Here is a 17,217-nt window from a genome sequence, read left to right on the forward strand (position 1 = left end):
GCTTCACTGTGTGTGTATTGTATACACACATTGATATTACAAGACATTTGGTATCAACTGCCTCCCCCCACAAATGCCTGTCCCCATGTGTGTGTGTGTGTGTTAGATCTGGTGCCTGGCGAACGAGACACGTTTCCACGTGAATAAGACGGTGGATGCGGCCATCCGTTCCGTGGTGGTGGCGGGTCTGCAGGCGGGGGTGCAGTACCGTGTGGAGGTGGCGGCAGGCACCAGCACCGGAGTGGGGGTGAAGAGCGAGCCCCAGCCCATCGTCATAGGTAACACACACACAGGGTCTGAGGCAACACACATAATAACAGGGAACCCTAATCTGACTCACAGACAGTGGGTCTGGAAAAATGATTGATCAATTTATCACGCTTGGGAAAAAAGAAAATTGTGCATTGTCGGAGATCACATGTGTACTGCTGGAAGCTGAAGTTTCACTGAGTTCTGTAAGGCAGGCTCCATTCATAGTGATCTATCAGGAAATCAATAGCATTTCATTTAGTGTAGTGTCCAGTAACAGTGTGGCGAGTGCTGTTAGCCATATCAATAATCCTTCTCGATATCTGCGCGGCCAGCGCTAACAAAGTAGACAGTGTTATTGGGGTGGGCTTATCAGCCTATCACATCTTATCAAACAGCTGAAGGATAGGCCTAAAATCAATAGCAGAGCCAGGCCAAATGCTCTTCATCCGTGACTTTTGACTGATGTGTGGGGAAAATATCCTCAACGGCCACAGAAAGGCAAACAGAGGCCTGTGGACTGAGGCTTAATGACTGGGGCTGGGGCCCCTGCTCCCGCTGGAGACTGTGAATCTAATTTCACAGCACAGTAGCTGCAGCAGAAAATCAAACTCTGTCTGAGCTGCTCTGTCAATCTCCCGTCTCGGAGTTCAAATTGATGAGAGCACTGCTGAATTGATTAACTCTCTGCCGACATATTGCAGTTTTATGCTCTCAATGGTGTGGGTTTTTAATTTGATATTGTTTATCTATAGTGTTGTTTTTACCCTAGAAAACAGCTGTAACAGGATTGTACCTTTCTTAAAGAATGTCTTGTTTTCAGATCATATAGTAGATTTTGATATTAACTATCATTAAATATAGATTTGTACTCGTTTTCGAGATATGTTAGCCGTTGACTGGTTTGGGTCTACTGGACAGCCAAAAGCTATCCTATCCACCAGATGCCATGGTGTCCATCTGATTGGTGTCTCCCGTCCCCTAATGTCTGTCCCCAGGTGCAGAGCTGCGTGATGTGATCACGGGGGCGGAGGGCAACAACAGCATCTCAGACGTGGTGAAGCAGCCGGCCTTCATCGCTGGGCTGGGAGGGGCCTGCTGGATCGTCCTCATGGGCTTCAGCGCCTGGCTCTACTGGAGGAGGAAGAAGAGGAAGGGCCTCAGCAACTACGCAGGTCAGAACCGCTATACTATTATGGATACGGGCCTGAGTAATATCAACACCGATCAAAACCACTATACAGAAACATTGCAGTGTAGACTAGCTTTCCCAACTGCCTTAGACGATGTGTCTACGGTGAGTTAGTGGAATCCCAGGTGAGAGACAGAGCTGTTTTGTCCAGATGGAGTATAATTTAATGCAGAATAAAGGAGATATTCAGCTCAGACAGAAATAAGTCTTCTTTGCTTTAATCCATTGTGCACCTATGTGTATCAGCTGTGAACACAATCCCATCAAGCCTGCACCATAAAACTCAAATACACTCATTTGAAATAAGTAATTCACATTTCCTTACATTATGGGACCGTGACCCATGTCGTTCTCACATTAGCCATAAATGCATTCTCCAGATTTAGGTATGCAATTTTTCGTTTGGCCTTCCGGGGGTGATTTTAGCTGTGGACTATTGTCATTATTTGGTTTGCTATCACCGTGCTTCAGGGGCTGGGGAGGAAAACCATAAGGTTTACCGAATTATAGGGCTTTGCTTTATTCAAAAGCTCTCCTATGATCCCTCCTCTCCTCAGAGCAAATTCATTTTCAATAAGCAGTTCAATGTTTGTCTTCTTCTTGCCGCCTGCTTTGTATCTCTCACCCAGCCAATCTCCATACTCCCTGTCACATTTTTCCTCAACCAGATGTGTCTACCATTGTCAATCGGATGGTGTTGCACCTTTTCTTTGTATCTCTGTGGTTGTGTTCATGTTTGTTTATGCTGACGTTGCATCGACTTTGTCTACAGTGTCGACAGTCTTTTAACACACACTATCTCTGTCTTGTTTTGTTGCAGTTCAGTCCTTCACCTTTACCCGTGCAGGTATTGGCCATTTGTCTTTGTCTTCTCACCTTAATTTGGATGTTGGACTGTAGCACTAGAAAATATTTCCCCCCAAACATATACCAGCTTGAAACACATTCAATGTTTTTCAGAGCACTCTTCTGATTCAAATTCTTCCTCCTCTCTCACTCTGCTCCCTGCCATCTCTCTCTCTGGTTGGACCACAGTGACGTTTCAACGAGACAGAGGACTGATTGAAAATGGAAGGTGAGGACAAACAAAGTCCTTATTAAGTCACTCAACACATCGTAATGGCATATGGGCTTTGATTACAGTGACAACAAAAACATTAGAAGTGTAGATCCATCCCTTGTGGAACAACATGGATGATGGTGTGATGATAGAACATATCATTGTGGAATGATCAACCTTCACGGAGGGTACAGATTCATAGGAAGAAGAATAGATCCGTTATGATGAATGAACTCCTTACATTACAAAACTCCCCCGCTTATTCATCCTGGCGCAACACGTGCGTTGATGTATCGATTGATTGAGTCATCAATCACTCCCAGGAAATTATCAGAAACAATTAATGCGGGCAGAGCAGGTTTTTTTATTGGCTCGTTCATCTGTGCAGCGGGGCTGGTGGCGGCGTTGCCGGGGTGGGGGGGGGTGATGAATTTGCCTGTCGACACGCGGGGGAGAGGCACTGCTGACGGCACGCCTCCAGAATGCAAGCATATGTAACGATGTAAAGAGATAATGACCCAAGGGAGTGGGGCTGGAGAGGATACTCCGCAGTTCCACTGAACCCCAGGCAGGCAGACAGACACTGCAGTATAGGAATGTAGAGTATCCCTGTCGTCTACTGCAACTCTAGTCTGATCTGCCTGACAGAGCACAGAGATGCGTAGCCTAGCTCTGAATATCACTGGGTTAAAATCACTGGGCACTGACTCTGTGAGAATATGAAGAGAGCTCCCCCAGGGGCTAGGGGATCAGGCTCTTCCTCTCCCTCTCTCTTTCCTTCTCTCTGCTTTCTTGTCCTTTTTTTCTCTCCTCTCTTTCTCTCCTTTGTCACACCTGAGCAGGCAGATCCAGCCCAGAGCTGATACAAATGCAGCCAAAAAATAAGCTAAAAATAAACTGTGTGTTGTTGCCTGAGCCCACGTGTGTGTGAGTGCATGCGCACGTGTGTGTGTGTGTGTGTGTGTGTGTGTGTGTGTGTGTGTGTGTGTGTGTGTGTGTGTGTGTGTGTGTGTGTGTGTGTGTGTGTGTGTGTGTGTGTGTGTGTGTGTGTGTGTGTTATTGCATATGTGTGTCTGTACATTTGTGGGAACATGCCTGTGTGATTTTATATGGCAATTGCTCTTATAATGTTTTAAACCCATTTTAAGCCATCACAAGTCAGATGTATGCAATTCCCTGGGGGCGTGGCACACCTGGCTTAAAGCGAAATGCATTTGTGGACTTCTGCATTAATTAACCAAACGCAAACAAGGCACGTGAGCCTTGTGACTGAAGCCTCTGTACACACCAACAACTATGTACGGTAATAGTTAATAGCACAGATATACCGTTTAGAAAAATCATTTTTTTCTCCTTGTAACAAAATAAAAAAACGATTCTGTATTTATTTCAGGCATTGTAGTGAAATTGGCAATTTCCTGTGCAATATGAGAGGGGTGGTTTCACCAAAACAGCCTATGAGCTTTGCCGTGTGTGTTGCTATGGAGACGCTACCCCACCACCCCGTGCTGGCAGGCTATCCGCCAGAAGGCCATCTATGATTCAAAATTTAAAATGTAAATGTCTGTAGTGCTGGGCTCTAAAAGGGATTTAATGTTTGTGCGTTTAGTCCTGGTCCGTTTCTCTAGGGGGTGTTAGGGGCGCTAAAGCCCAGCACTGATTTATAGACTTGTCAGTTTTTTATGTCTCTCTGTTTGTTCATTGTTGCCTCTGCTCCAGGCTGCTCCAGAGGAGCAGATATGCTGAGTGAGGTTTTGCAGCAATTTGTTGTTGAATCAGTCGGTATAACATCATGTGAGAAAATGAATAGTATTGCTGGGATTCAGACGGAAACAGATGTTTTCCTAATAACAATCTCTCTCCCTCTCTCTCTCCCTCACCTCTCTCTCCCTCACCTCTCTCTCCCCCACCTCTCTCTCCCTCACCTCTCTCTCCCTCACCTCTCTCTCCCTCACCTCTCTCCCCCTCACCTCTCTCTCATTCTTCTCCGTCCCTCTTCTGTCTTTCTCTCCAAAAATAGTCGTCCTGGTCTACTGAAAGCCGGTGACCCAGGATTCCCCTGGTTGGCTGACTCCTGGCCTTCCACCAGCCTGCCGGCCAACGGGGGCCTGGGAGGTCCCAAGGACCGGGGTAACTTTGGTCGTGGAGGTAAGAAAACATAGGTATCACCCCTGGTCAAACAGAACCAAACCCAGGGAATTAGAGAATGGAGGTTGATAGAGGGCTGACCCAGACCGTCCCAGCTGACCATGGTGCCACGCTATGCCACGGCAACGCCACAGCCCCTCAGTGAGACCAGAGGTCAGAGGTCATGTGCCCAGAGTGAGAGGCAGTGAATACATGTATGAGCTGCATGCATTATTCAGTGTGGAGGGTATCCCTCAGCAGGCACACTGACAGGCCGTCACACACACTCCGGACTCTCAGTCTCTCTGGATCACGCTACCTATCTCATCACTATTGGCTTCAAAAAACTGACACAAACTTTAATGAGAGCGTGTGTGTGTGTGTTTCTTCTGTCTATGCATGATTGGGTTAAACGCGCTTGTAAACTAGATTATTTGCTTGTGGCAGTGTGTGTTTCTTTTTGTGTGGGCGTTTGAGATGGAGAGATAGTATGTGCGTATTGGTGCAATTTCTCTGTAGCTCATTTAGCTCCCACCAGGCTGATGAGCGGCCCCGAGCCCCTGTGGGTAGAGCTGAAGGTCAGCCCTGTGTGATGGGCCCTTTCCCTCGGACACAGTACCGGGCCCCTACAGGGCATTGCATGGCGACGTGATAATTATCCTGCTAGCTAATCACTTTGATTCATCTCAGCTCGATTGTGGTCAGTTGAACTAACACAGGGAGCCTACCGCTGGAGCAGGGAGTGCTAATGTGTTACACGCTGACCTTAAAGATGGCCACTTTATCTCTTCATGCATCTGTCTGTTTCCTAATCTCTCATCTCAGATGTGCTACCCTCCGGAGTGGGTGAGAAGACGGGTACCATGCTGTCTGACGGCGCCATCTACAGCAGCATAGACTTCACAGGCAAAGCTGGTTACAGCAGCCCAGCACGGGGCTTACAGGCCACACCCTACGCCACCACCCAGATCCTGCAGTCCAACAGCTTCCATGAGCTGGCTGTGGACAGACCAGACCCCCGCTGGAAGGCTTCCCTTCGAGCCCAGCAGGAGATGGCCAACCTGGGCTACTCACTGACCGATGGACGCCCCTGTAACGGTACGCCACTGCAACACTGAGGAAGCACAGGGAGGGGACGGGCGGGGTAGGGCTGTGTGATTTTGAATATGTGTGCATGTGTCCCTGGATTTGTGTATGCTCCAAAGGAAGCCCTGAAGCATAGCATCAGATCTCCCTAGATTGTATAACATTGTCTGGATGGTCAGTCACAGAGTGAAGCACAGCATTCGTTAGATGGCTTTTTGGAATAACAATAGGCTTCAAGACTAGTAGAGGAGGAGAGACAGAGAGAGAGAGAGAGATAGATAGAGAGAAAGTTGAGGTCTGGAAACCACTGGCGTACCGGACAGCCTCACAAGGCGGAGGGGGAGGGGGACGAGCTCTTGGGGCCCATGCACCCGTCATCGACAAATAGTTTATTTTTTACATTTAATCAATCATTTTGACAGTAACCCTCCAAAAATGTATGCATAAACCTTTTCCATATACACTAGGAAGCTACATTTTTGTAACTTGGGCTTCAAGAATGTGCCTCAGGCCTTGAAAAATGTACTATTGAACTAATTGAATGTAAGGGCATATCAGTGAACAAATGCTGTGGTCAAGGCTAAGACGGTGCCAGGGCAATGAATGGAGCTTACTGAGGTGTTCAAAGCGCATAGTGCTTCTTAGGTAGTTCTTTATTAGTTTTAGTTTAAAAACCAATCTCTCCGCAGAAGCAATAGTTACCGGAATGGTTAAAAACAGCTTGATTGCCATAGCAACATCAGAGAAACTGGGCAGAAGGTAGTGGTGCTTCAAATACAGCAGTTCTGCAAAATATTTAATTGAGCCTCTTGTTCTCTTTAATTGCTGGCCTCAACACTTTACGGAAAGAGATTAACTGTAGGCTATCGGAAGCTCTATCAACAGTCCCTTATCTCTGGTATATCTTGGCATTCATCATTCAAGACTAAGTTTAAATTGTATATATACATATATTTTTTGTTGTTGAATTCTTCCCCCTTTTTCTCCCCAACTTCGTGGTATCCAATTGTTAGTAGCTACTATCTTGTCTCATTGCAACAACTCCCATACGGGCTCAGGAGAGACGAAGGTTGAAAGCCATGCGTCCTCCGAAACACAACCCAACCAAGCCGCACTGCTTCTTAACACAGCACGCATCCAACCCGGAAGCCAGCCGCACCAATGTGTCGGAGGAAACACCGTGCACCTAGCGACCTGGTCAGCGCGCACTGTGCACGGCCCGCCACAGGAGTCGCTGGTACGCGATGAGACAAAGATATCCCTACCAGCCAAACCTTCCCTAACCCGGGCGACGCTAGGCCAATTGTGCGTCGCCCCATGAACCTCCCGGTCGCGACCGGCTGCGACAGAGCCTGGGCTCGAACCCAGAGTCACTGATGGCCCAGCTAGCACTGCAATACAGTGCCTTAGACCACTGTGCCACCCGGGAGGGCAAATTGTATATTTTTAATATATAATAATATATACAGTTGAAGTTGGAATTTTACATACACTTAGGTTGGAGTAATTATATCTCGTTTTTCAACCACTCCACAAATTTCATGTCAACAAAATATAGTTTTGGCAAGTCATTGAGGACATCTACTTTGTGCATGACACAAGTAATTTTTCCAACAACTGTTGACAGAAAGATTAATTCACTGTATCACAATTCCAGTGGGTCAGAAGTTTACATACACTAAGTTAACTGTGCCTTTAAACAGCTTGGAAAATTACAGAAAATGATGTCATGGCTTTAGAAGCTTCTGATGGGAAAATCAAAAGAAATCAAGACCTCAGAAAAGGAATTTTAGCCTGAAGGTACCCCGTTCATCTGTACAAACAATAGTGCGTAAGTGTTCTGTCTCCTAGAGATGAACGTACTTTGGTGCGAAAAGTGCAAATCAATCCCAGAACAACAGCAAAGGACCTTCTGAAGATGCTGGAGGAAACAGGTACAAAAGTATCTATATCGACTGTCAAACGAGTCCTATATCGACATAACCTGAGAGGTTGCTCAGCAAGGAAGACGCCACTGCTCCAAAAAAGCCAGACTACAGTTTGCAACTGCACATGGGGACAAAGATCATACTTTTTGAAGAAATGTCCTCTGGTCTGATGAAACAAAAATAGAACTGTTTGGCCATAATGACCATATGAAAAAGGGGGAGGCTTGCAAGCCGAAGAACACCATGCCAACCATGAAGCACGGGAGTGGCAGAATCATGTTGTGGGGGTGCTTTGCTGCAGGGGGGACTGGTGCACTTCAGAAAATAGATGGCATCATGAGGAAGGAAAATTATGTGGATATATTGAAGCAACATCTCAAGACATCAATCAGAAAGTTACAATGACCCCAAGCATACTTCCAAAGTTGTGGCAAAATAGTTGAAGGACAACAAAGTCAAGGTATTGGAGTGGACATCACAAAGCCCTGACCTCAATCCTATAGAAAATTTGTGGGCAGAACTGAAAAAGCCTGTGCGAGCAAGGAGGCCTACAAACCTGACTAAGTTACACCAGTTCTGTCAGGAGGAATGGGTCAAAATTCACCCAACTTATTGAGGGAAGCTTGTGGAAGGCTACCTGAAACGTTTGACCCAAGGAAAACAGTTTAAAGGCAATGCTACCAAATACTAATTGAGTGTATGTGAACTTCTGACCCACTGGGAATGTGATGAAAGAATTAAAAGCTGAAATAAATCATTCTGTCTACTATTATTCTGACATTTCACATTCTTAAAATAAAGTGGTGATCCTAACTGACCTAAGACAGGAATATTTTACTAGGATTAAATGTCAGACATTGTGAAAAACGGAGTTTAAATGTATTTGGCTCAGGTGTCTGTAAACTACCGACTTCAACTGTATATAATATATAAGGTTAAATGTAATATATAATGCACAATGTGTCAGTAAAGAATGTCTGGGTTGGCAATACTTCGGTCGGTCTCTCAAGTTGGAGTTCATTCAATTTCTTTACTTTCAATTTACCTTGATTGCAGCTCATTTGTGTAAGTTATTTGCCAGACAAAACCTGCTTAGGTCAACAATAAATATTGGCTGAGTTTATCCTCTAGCCAACTACTTTTTTCCTCATTGTTAGGCTTTTTTTTATGTGTTATTTTTATAAATGGTTTATAATAGCATCTAAATAGCAGTTAAATACTATATATAGCTACTATCACGTAGACCCAGATGCAGACAACGTCGAAGTAACAACAGTTTATTAATCCAACAGGGGCAGGCAAAAGACAGGTCAAGGGCAGGCTGGGGTCAGTAATGCAGATAGGTGTGGCAAAGGTACAGGACGGCAGGCAGGCTCAGGGTCAGGGCAGGCAGAAATGGTCAAAACCGGGAAAACTAGAAAACAAGAACAATCGAGAAACAGGAACAGAGGGAAAAACATTGGTAGGCTTGACGAAAGAAAACAAACTGACAACATACAAATACAGAACACAGGTATAAATACACAGGGGATAATGGGGAAGGTGGGCGACACCTGGAGGGGGGTGGAGACAATCACAAAGACAGGTGAAACAGATCAGGATGTGACAGCTATATATAGTAGGCTACACTGCATAATTAAATAATCCCTCGTAAGCTAGTGTTTTGAGGGTGGACTGACTGTATTATTTGGCATTATTAGACTGGTTTTACTTTTTATCCAAGCTGGGACAGAGTGCGAGAAAGGCTCATGTCATGCAGGTTCAGGTTGGCTATACAGGACAGTTGTATATAAAAATAAATCCAACAACAACAAAAAATCCAATGTTTTCTGATTAGTATGCTGTTGTATTGAAAATATAAAATCAAATATATTTATATAGCCCTTCGTACATCAAATGATATCTCAAAGTGCTGTACAGAAACCCAGCTGAAAACCCCAAACACCAAGCAATGCAGGTGTAGAAGGACGGTGGCTGGGAAAAACTCCCTAGAAAGGCCAAAACCTAGAGAGGAACCAGGTTATGAGGGGTGGCCAGTCCTCTTCTGGCTGTGCCGGGTGGAGATTATAACAGAACATGGCTAAGATGTTCAAATGTTCATAAATGACCAGCATGGTCAAATAATAATAATCACAGTAGTTGTCGAGGGTGCAGCAAGTCAGAACCTCAGGAGTAAATGTCAGTTGGCTTTTCATAGCCGATCATTAAGAGTATCTCTACCACTCCTGCTGTCTCTAGAGATTTGAAAACAGCAGGTCTGGGACAGGTAGCACGTCCGGTGAACAGGTCAGGATTCCATAGCCGCAGCCAGAACAGTTGAAACTGGAGCAGTAGCATGGCCAGGTGGACTGGGGACAGCAAGGAGTCAACATGTCAGGTAGTCCTGAGGCATAGTCCTAGGGCTCAGGTACTTCTGAGAGAGAGAAAGAAAGAGAAAGAGAGAATTAGAGAGAGCATAGAGCATACTTAAATTCACACAGGACACCGGATAAGACAGGAGAAGTACTCCAGATATAACAGACTGACCCTAGCCCCCCGACACATAAACTACTGCAGCATAACTACTGGAGGCTGAGACAGGAGGGGCCAGGAGACACTGTGGCCCCATCCGATGATATCCCCAGACAGGGCCAAACAGGAAGGATATAACCCCACCCACTTTGCCAAAGCACAGCCCCGAAACCACTAGAGGGATAACTTCAACCACCAACTTACCATCCTGAGACAAGGCCGAGTATAGCCCACAAAGATCTCCGCCACGGCACAACCCAAGGGGGGACGCCAACCCAGACAGGAAGATCACATCAGTGACTCAACCCACTCAAGTGACGCACCCCTCTTAGCGACGGCATGAAAGAGCACCAGTAAGCCAGTGACTCAGCCCCTGTAATAGGGTTAGAGGCAGAGAATCCCAGTGGAAAGATGGGAACCGGACAGGCAGAGACAGCAAGGGCGGTTCGTTGCTCCAGAACCTTTCCGTTCACCTTCACAATCCTGGGTCAGACTACACTCAATCATATGACCCACTGAAGAGATGAGTCTTCAGTAAAGACTTAAAGGTTGAGACCGAGTCTGCGTCTCTCACATGGATAGGCAGACCATTCCATAAAAATGAAGCTCTATAGGAGAAAGCCCTGCCTCCAGCTGTTTGTTTAGAAATTCTAGGGACAATTAGGAGGCCTGTGTCTTGTGACCGTAGCGTACGTGTAGGTATGTACGGCAGGACCAAATCAGAGAGTTAGGTGGGAGCAAGCCCAAGTAATGCTTTGTAGGTTAGCAGTAAAACCTTGAAATCAGCCCTGGCCTTAACAGGAAGCCAGTGTAGGGAGGCTTGCACTGGAGTAATATGATATTTAGCACTAACTGAAGTTTATTTAGTGCTTTATCCGGGTAGCCGGAAAGTAGAGCATTGCAGTAGTCTAACCTAGAAGTAACAAAAGCATGGATTAATTTTTCTACATAATTTTTGGACAGAAAGTTTCAGATTTTTGCAATGTTACGTAGATGGGAAAAAAGCTGTCCTTGAAACAGTCTTGATATGTTCGTCAAAAGAGAGATCAGGGTCCAGAGTAACGCCGAGGTCCTTCACAGTTTTATTTGAGACGACTATACAACCATTATGATTAATTGTCAGATTCAACAGAAGATCTCTTTTTTTCTTTGGGACCTAGAACAAGCATCTCTGTTTTGTCTGAGTTTAAAAGTAGACATTTTGCAGCCATCCACTTCCTTATGTCTGAAACACAGGCTTCTAGCGAGGGCAATTTTGGGGCCTCTTCATCTGAGGAGGAGTAGGAAGGATCGGACCAATATGCAGCATGGTAAGTGTCCATGCTCATATTTATTATAACTCAGAACACTAAAACCAAAATAACAAAAATAGACCAACACGAAACAGTTCTGTCTGGTGCAGACACAGAGACAGAAAACAACTACCCACACCCATAGTGGGAAAACAGGCTGCCTAAGTATGGTTCTCAATCAGAGACAACGATTGCCAGCTGCCTCTGATTGGGAACCATATCAGGCCAAACACATAAATCCAAAACCTAGACTACAAAACATAGAATGCCCACCCCAAATCACGCCCTCACGACCACACTAAAGCAGAGACATAAAAAAAGGAACTAAGGTCAGGACGTGACAGCTTCACCATGTTTCATTGAAATGTTCAGCTGTGTGTCATCCGCATAGCAGTGAAAGTTAACATTATGTTTTCAAATGACATCCCCAAGAGGTAAAATATATAGTGAAAACAATAGTGATCCTAAAACAAAACCTTGAGGAACACTGAAATTAACAGTTGATTTGTCAGAGGACAAACCATTCACAGAGACAAACTGATATCTTTCCAAAAGATAAGATCTAAACCAGGCCAGAACTTGTCCGTGTAGACCAATTTGGGTTTCCAATCTCTCCAAAAGAATGTGGTGAGCGATGGTATCAAAAGCAGCACTAAGGTCTAGGAGCACGAGGACAGATGCAGAGTCTCGGTCTGATGCCATTGAAAGGTCATTTACCAGTTTCACAAGTGCAATCTCAGTGCTATGATGGGGTCTAAAACCAGACTGAAGCATTTCACATACATTGTTTGTCTTCAGGAAGGCAGTATTCTTCAAAATAATTTGAGAGGAATGGAAGATTCTATATAGGCCGATAGTTTTTTATATTTTCTGGGTCAAGGTTTGGCTTTTTCAAGAGAGGCTTTATTACTGCCACTTTTAGTGAGTTTGGTACATATCCGGTGGATAGAGAGCCGTTTATTATGTTCAACATAGGAGGGCCAAGCACAGGAAGCAGCTCTTTCAGTAGTTTAGTTGGAATAGGGTCCAGTATGCAGCTTGAAGGTTTAGAGGCCATGATTATTTTCATCATTGTGTCAAGAGATATAGTACTAACACTTGAGTGTCTCTCTTGATCCTAGGTCCTGGCAGAGTTGTGCAGACTCAGGACAACTGAGCTTTGAAGGAATACGCAGATTTAAAGCGGAGTCCTTAATTTGCTTTCTAATGATCATGATCTTTTCCTCAAAGAAGTTCATGAATTTATTACTGCTGAAGTGAAAGCCATCCTCACTTGGGGAATGCTGCTTTTTAGTTAGCTTTGCGACAGTATCAAAAAGACATTTCGGATTGTTCTTATTTTCCTCAATAAATTTTACCATCTGCAATGTTTGAATTTCCAACTATAATTACTGGAACAAGTAATTACATTATTGCCACCAGCCAGGAGTCTAAATGGCAGCCTAATGACACTTAGAATGTGTATACTGTAGCTTTGTGAAATGTTAGGTTTAGCATGAGAAAATTACATCCAAATTGTTCTACCAATAAACATTTATCCATTAGCTAAAGCAAAGCTATAGGCTACATGCCCTAGACGTATCACAATTTCAGCACCATGGACAGTGATTGGTAGCCTATACTTTGTGAGGAGCTGTCTGGCTGATGCATGCAATTGTTTATTTGTGGTGGGGCAACTCCTACCTTGTGGGGGTGGTCCAGAGAAACTGTGTTACGCCAGTCCTGGAAACAATAGAAGAAGATATGTATTTTCTGAGGATTGATTAGAAAAGAGAGCCGAGAGTTGAATGTTGAGTTGAGTAGAGAGAGCAGACAGGGAGAGCACAAACAACAAGTTAGAGAGGGAGAGAGAAAGGGGGCAGCAGAGAGAGGGGGATGTTATATTTACATTTTCATTGTAAATGGACCCTGAGGATACAGTGGTTAATCGCTCCTCTCTTCATGTCGATTTTTACTCCTCAGCCTCGGGAGTTTTTCTACCCCAGAAATGTCAGAAAATGAAGGCACATTTCTTTGGATTAATTTGATTAGCAGAGGCAGGGATTCCTTTGTGTTTTGACCCATGGATATTCAATTAGCTTGGCTTTACTGAGCAGAGCCGTATTGTAGGGACAGTCTCAGTCCGTCTGTCTGTTGGTCAGGTGGCCGGCCATTCTCCTGCATGCTTTGGGCTGTATGCTCACCTGAGGGCTGGTTCACTGAGAGAGATAAGGAACAGAGAGGAATAGTAAGAGAGGTAATGGACAGAGTGAGGGAGCCTGCCTGCAACTCCGGGCCCCAGGTCTCAGTGCTTCTTTAAGAAATCGAGACCTTGGGACTGTGAAGTTAGAACCTTATAATGCCAAGTTCAAATGGATTTTTTTTATATCTCACCTTAAATATGGTTTAGGCTAGTCTAGCCATCAATAATGGCACTCAAGCAAAAAAGAAATGTAAATGATGTTGTTACATCATAATGCATTTCTTAATATAGTTTTTATCTTGATAAAATAGTTTCAGTCTATCATTGATGCATTCAAATAGCTACAGTTTTCTTAACTGAACACGTCTAGTTCAGAAGTGTCAGACAGAACCTTATGGTTGAACCCAGATTGACATTTCAGAGCCATAAGGTTCTATCTGTGATTGCACGCCCCTAAAAAAATGGATGTATCAGCATTTTGATACTCTGCACTTCAGCTATCTTTAAGGTTAGAACCTTAATGTGTTATGAAAGAACAATTCAAAACAGTTCTGAGATCTGCGATGTGAAAAGTCTTATGCTCAATATCTCAGAACTATGCTTTGTGCAGATAGAACCTTATAGTCCCAAGGTCACAATATGTCAACATAGAGGAAAAGTCTTAGTGCTCTGTCAGCACACTAAGAGAGAAATAATGAGAGCCAGGTGGGGGAGAAAGAGAGGGAGAAAGCCCAGGTGATGATAAAATAGCTTTCCAAGCAGCAGTGTTTGTGTGTGTGTGTGTGTGTGTCTGTGTGTGTGTGTGTGTGTGTGTGTGTGTGTGTGTGTGTGTGTGTGTGTGTGTGTGTGTGTGTGTGTGTGTGTGTGTGTGTGTGTGTGTGTGTGTGTGTGTGTGTGTGTGTGTGTGTGTGTGTGTGTGTGTGTGTGTGTGTGTGTGTGTGTGTGTGTGTTTGAACCCCATGGGGTGGGAAATAGTATCAGCTCATTAAAACCCACAGCTTGGGGGCTGTAGGGATATCTCTACATTGTGAGGCAAAGACCAGGCTGATAAGATCAACTCTCTGACTTCCCTTCCCTCTCTCAATTCAGTTCAATTCAAGGGCTTTTTTTGGCATGGGAAACATATGTTAACATTGCCAAAGCAAGTGAAGTAGATAATAACTATAATAATAACTAGATAATAATAGATAATAACTAATAACGAAATTGAAATAAACAATAAAAATGAACAGTCACATTACACTCGCAGAAGTTCCAAAAGAATAAAGACATTTCATGTTATGTATATATGCAGTGTTGTAACGATGTGCAAATAGTGAAAGTACAAAAGGGAAAATAAATAAACATAAATATGGGTTGTATTTACAACGGTATTTGTTTTCACTAGTTGCCCTTTTCTTGTGGTACCATGTGACAAGTCTTGCTGCTGTGATGGCAGACTGTGGAATTTCACCCAATAGATGTGGGAGTTAATCAAAATTGGGTTTGTTTTCAAATTCTTTGTGGATCTGTGTAATCTGAGGGAAAAATGTGTCTCTAATATTGTCATACATTTGGCAGGAGGTTAGGAAGTGCTGCTCAGTTTCCACCTCTTTTTGTGGGCAGTGTGCACATAGTCTGTCTTGTCTTGAGAGACAGGTCTACTTAAGGTGGCCTTTCTCAATAGCAAGGCTATGCTCACTGAGTCTGTACATAGTCAAAGCTTTCCTTACGTTTGTGTCAGTGACAGTGGTCAGGTATTTTGCCACTGTGTACTCTCTGTTTAGGGCCAAGTCTCTTTCTCTCTCTCCACTCAGGGGGAAAGGGCGGCAAGAAAAAGAAGTCGAAGGGTGGGTCGAAGACCTCCAAATCCAATGGGTCCTGTTGGGTCAACATGCCCCTGCCTCCCCCACCCATGCACCCTCTGCCAGGCACCGAGGTGGACCACTACCCCCTAGAGAACCATGGAGGAGGGTAAGATAATATGTTTTCTCTCTCCACACACATGTAGACATACCATACCTGGGTGCAAATACATATTTTGATTCTTTGTTATTGAAGTACTTTATTTCTATATATTTTGGTATGGTCAAATAATGTGTCCCAAATCATCTACTTTTATTTCAAATCATTTCCGATAAAATGCTTACTATTTGAAAATACTTACAGTATTTCTAAATACGTTATTTCAAATACCAAACAGCCCTGGGTTCGAATGCATGGGAGTATATATATTTGTATTGTAAATACACTGTGTAATACTACGTGCCAATACATTCCAAGTGTATTTCCAAATCCATTCCTATATTACTACTGTATATTTCAATTACTATATATAACTATTGTGTTTAAAAAACAAATGTCTTTGAAAGTCATTAGAATACCCTAAATAGTATTTTGATACATGTAGCTATAAACATTCTATCATGATATCACAGGAAGTGAAATAATAGCAAGGAGCACATGTAGCCTTTCTTGTCTTTTGGGGATCTAAGGTCTGTCAGTGAGCCATTGAGAGGAAAGAAAACCCTCTCCTAATTGGCTGTAACCAGCATGGCTCTCTGTCTCTCCTGGAGCTCTCCTCTATCTCTAGGTGTGTGTGTGTGTGTGTGTGTGTGTGTGTGTGTGTGTGTGTGTGTGTGTGTGTGTGTGTGTGTGTGTGTGTGTGTGTGTGTGTGTGTGTGTGTGTGTGTGTGTGTGTGCGCCTGCGTGCGTGCGTGCGCGCTAAACGGGAGGGCTAAGTACAAACGAGCAGCAGGCTGTTACAGGGTACTCCAGTGCTGATTGAGCTCCTGGTGTCTGCACTTGTCATACTGAGGAAACAGCCATCTTCATTACTCGGCTTGTTATTGTAAGAAAAAGACACTGTTTTTGTCACAGGCATGTTTTGGAAAGAGGGCAGTGGAAGAACCTTGCCCTAGATATTGGGGGTAATATAATGCAGTTACTGTAGGACTGTTGCTGTGCAAGGACAAATGTAAGATTTCAAAAGAATTATATTATAATACTTTCCTTGGGAATCTGAGGACGTTGATACCGTCTCCTCCCCTTCATCTACACTGAGTAAAGTGGATTCAACAGCTAACATCAATAAGGGATCATAGCTTTCACCTGAATTCATCAGGTCATGTTCCTAATGTTTTGTACACTCAGTGTATTTCTGCCTAAAACCTTGGGGTGTGCACATTTGCATACATATCTTGCAGCCAGTTTCAAGAAGCATTGGCTGGTTCACCACCACTTATAACAAAACAGCATGTGGTTAGATCTTTTCATTTGATCTCAGCACCCCATTCCTGCCAGTCACTTTGTAATTACAAACCGCAGCCAATCTGTGTAATTCCCTCTCTCCCTCTGCTGAGAGATAGAACATCAGATAACAGTGTGTTTAACAGTCTGGCAAAATACAAACCAGTAGAAAAATAATAGTATTTGTCTGTTGGCTAGGCTTTGTCTCATCACCAGTGTATAACACTGAGAGCAAGTCACTGTGCACTAGCAGTAACACACTTACATAGATTTTTAAGCACCATAGGCTGTGTTTATACAGGCAGCCCAATGTCCACTAATTGGTCTTTTGACAAATTATATCAGATCTTTTTCAAAGCTGA

The 17,217-nt window shown here is 44.0% G+C and overlaps 1 protein-coding gene across 1 annotated transcript in view; it reads left to right on the top strand.

Annotated features, from left to right (window-relative positions):
• LOC135550474 (roundabout homolog 2-like) overlaps positions 1–17,217 on the top strand; it is a 114,835-nt gene that overhangs the window by 90,628 nt on the left and 6,990 nt on the right. Inside the window, exons 17-22 of the mRNA XM_064981318.1 lie at positions 107–278; positions 1,248–1,424; positions 2,477–2,516; positions 4,522–4,649; positions 5,454–5,726; positions 15,424–15,580. Of these exons, the coding sequence (XP_064837390.1) occupies positions 107–278; positions 1,248–1,424; positions 2,477–2,516; positions 4,522–4,649; positions 5,454–5,726; positions 15,424–15,580 (947 nt within the window). The remainder of the gene's footprint in view (positions 1–106; positions 279–1,247; positions 1,425–2,476; positions 2,517–4,521; positions 4,650–5,453; positions 5,727–15,423; positions 15,581–17,217) is intronic.

Source organism: Oncorhynchus masou, chromosome 12, assembly GCF_036934945.1.
Source record: "Oncorhynchus masou masou isolate Uvic2021 chromosome 12, UVic_Omas_1.1, whole genome shotgun sequence".
Taxonomy (NCBI): domain Eukaryota; kingdom Metazoa; phylum Chordata; class Actinopteri; order Salmoniformes; family Salmonidae; genus Oncorhynchus; species Oncorhynchus masou.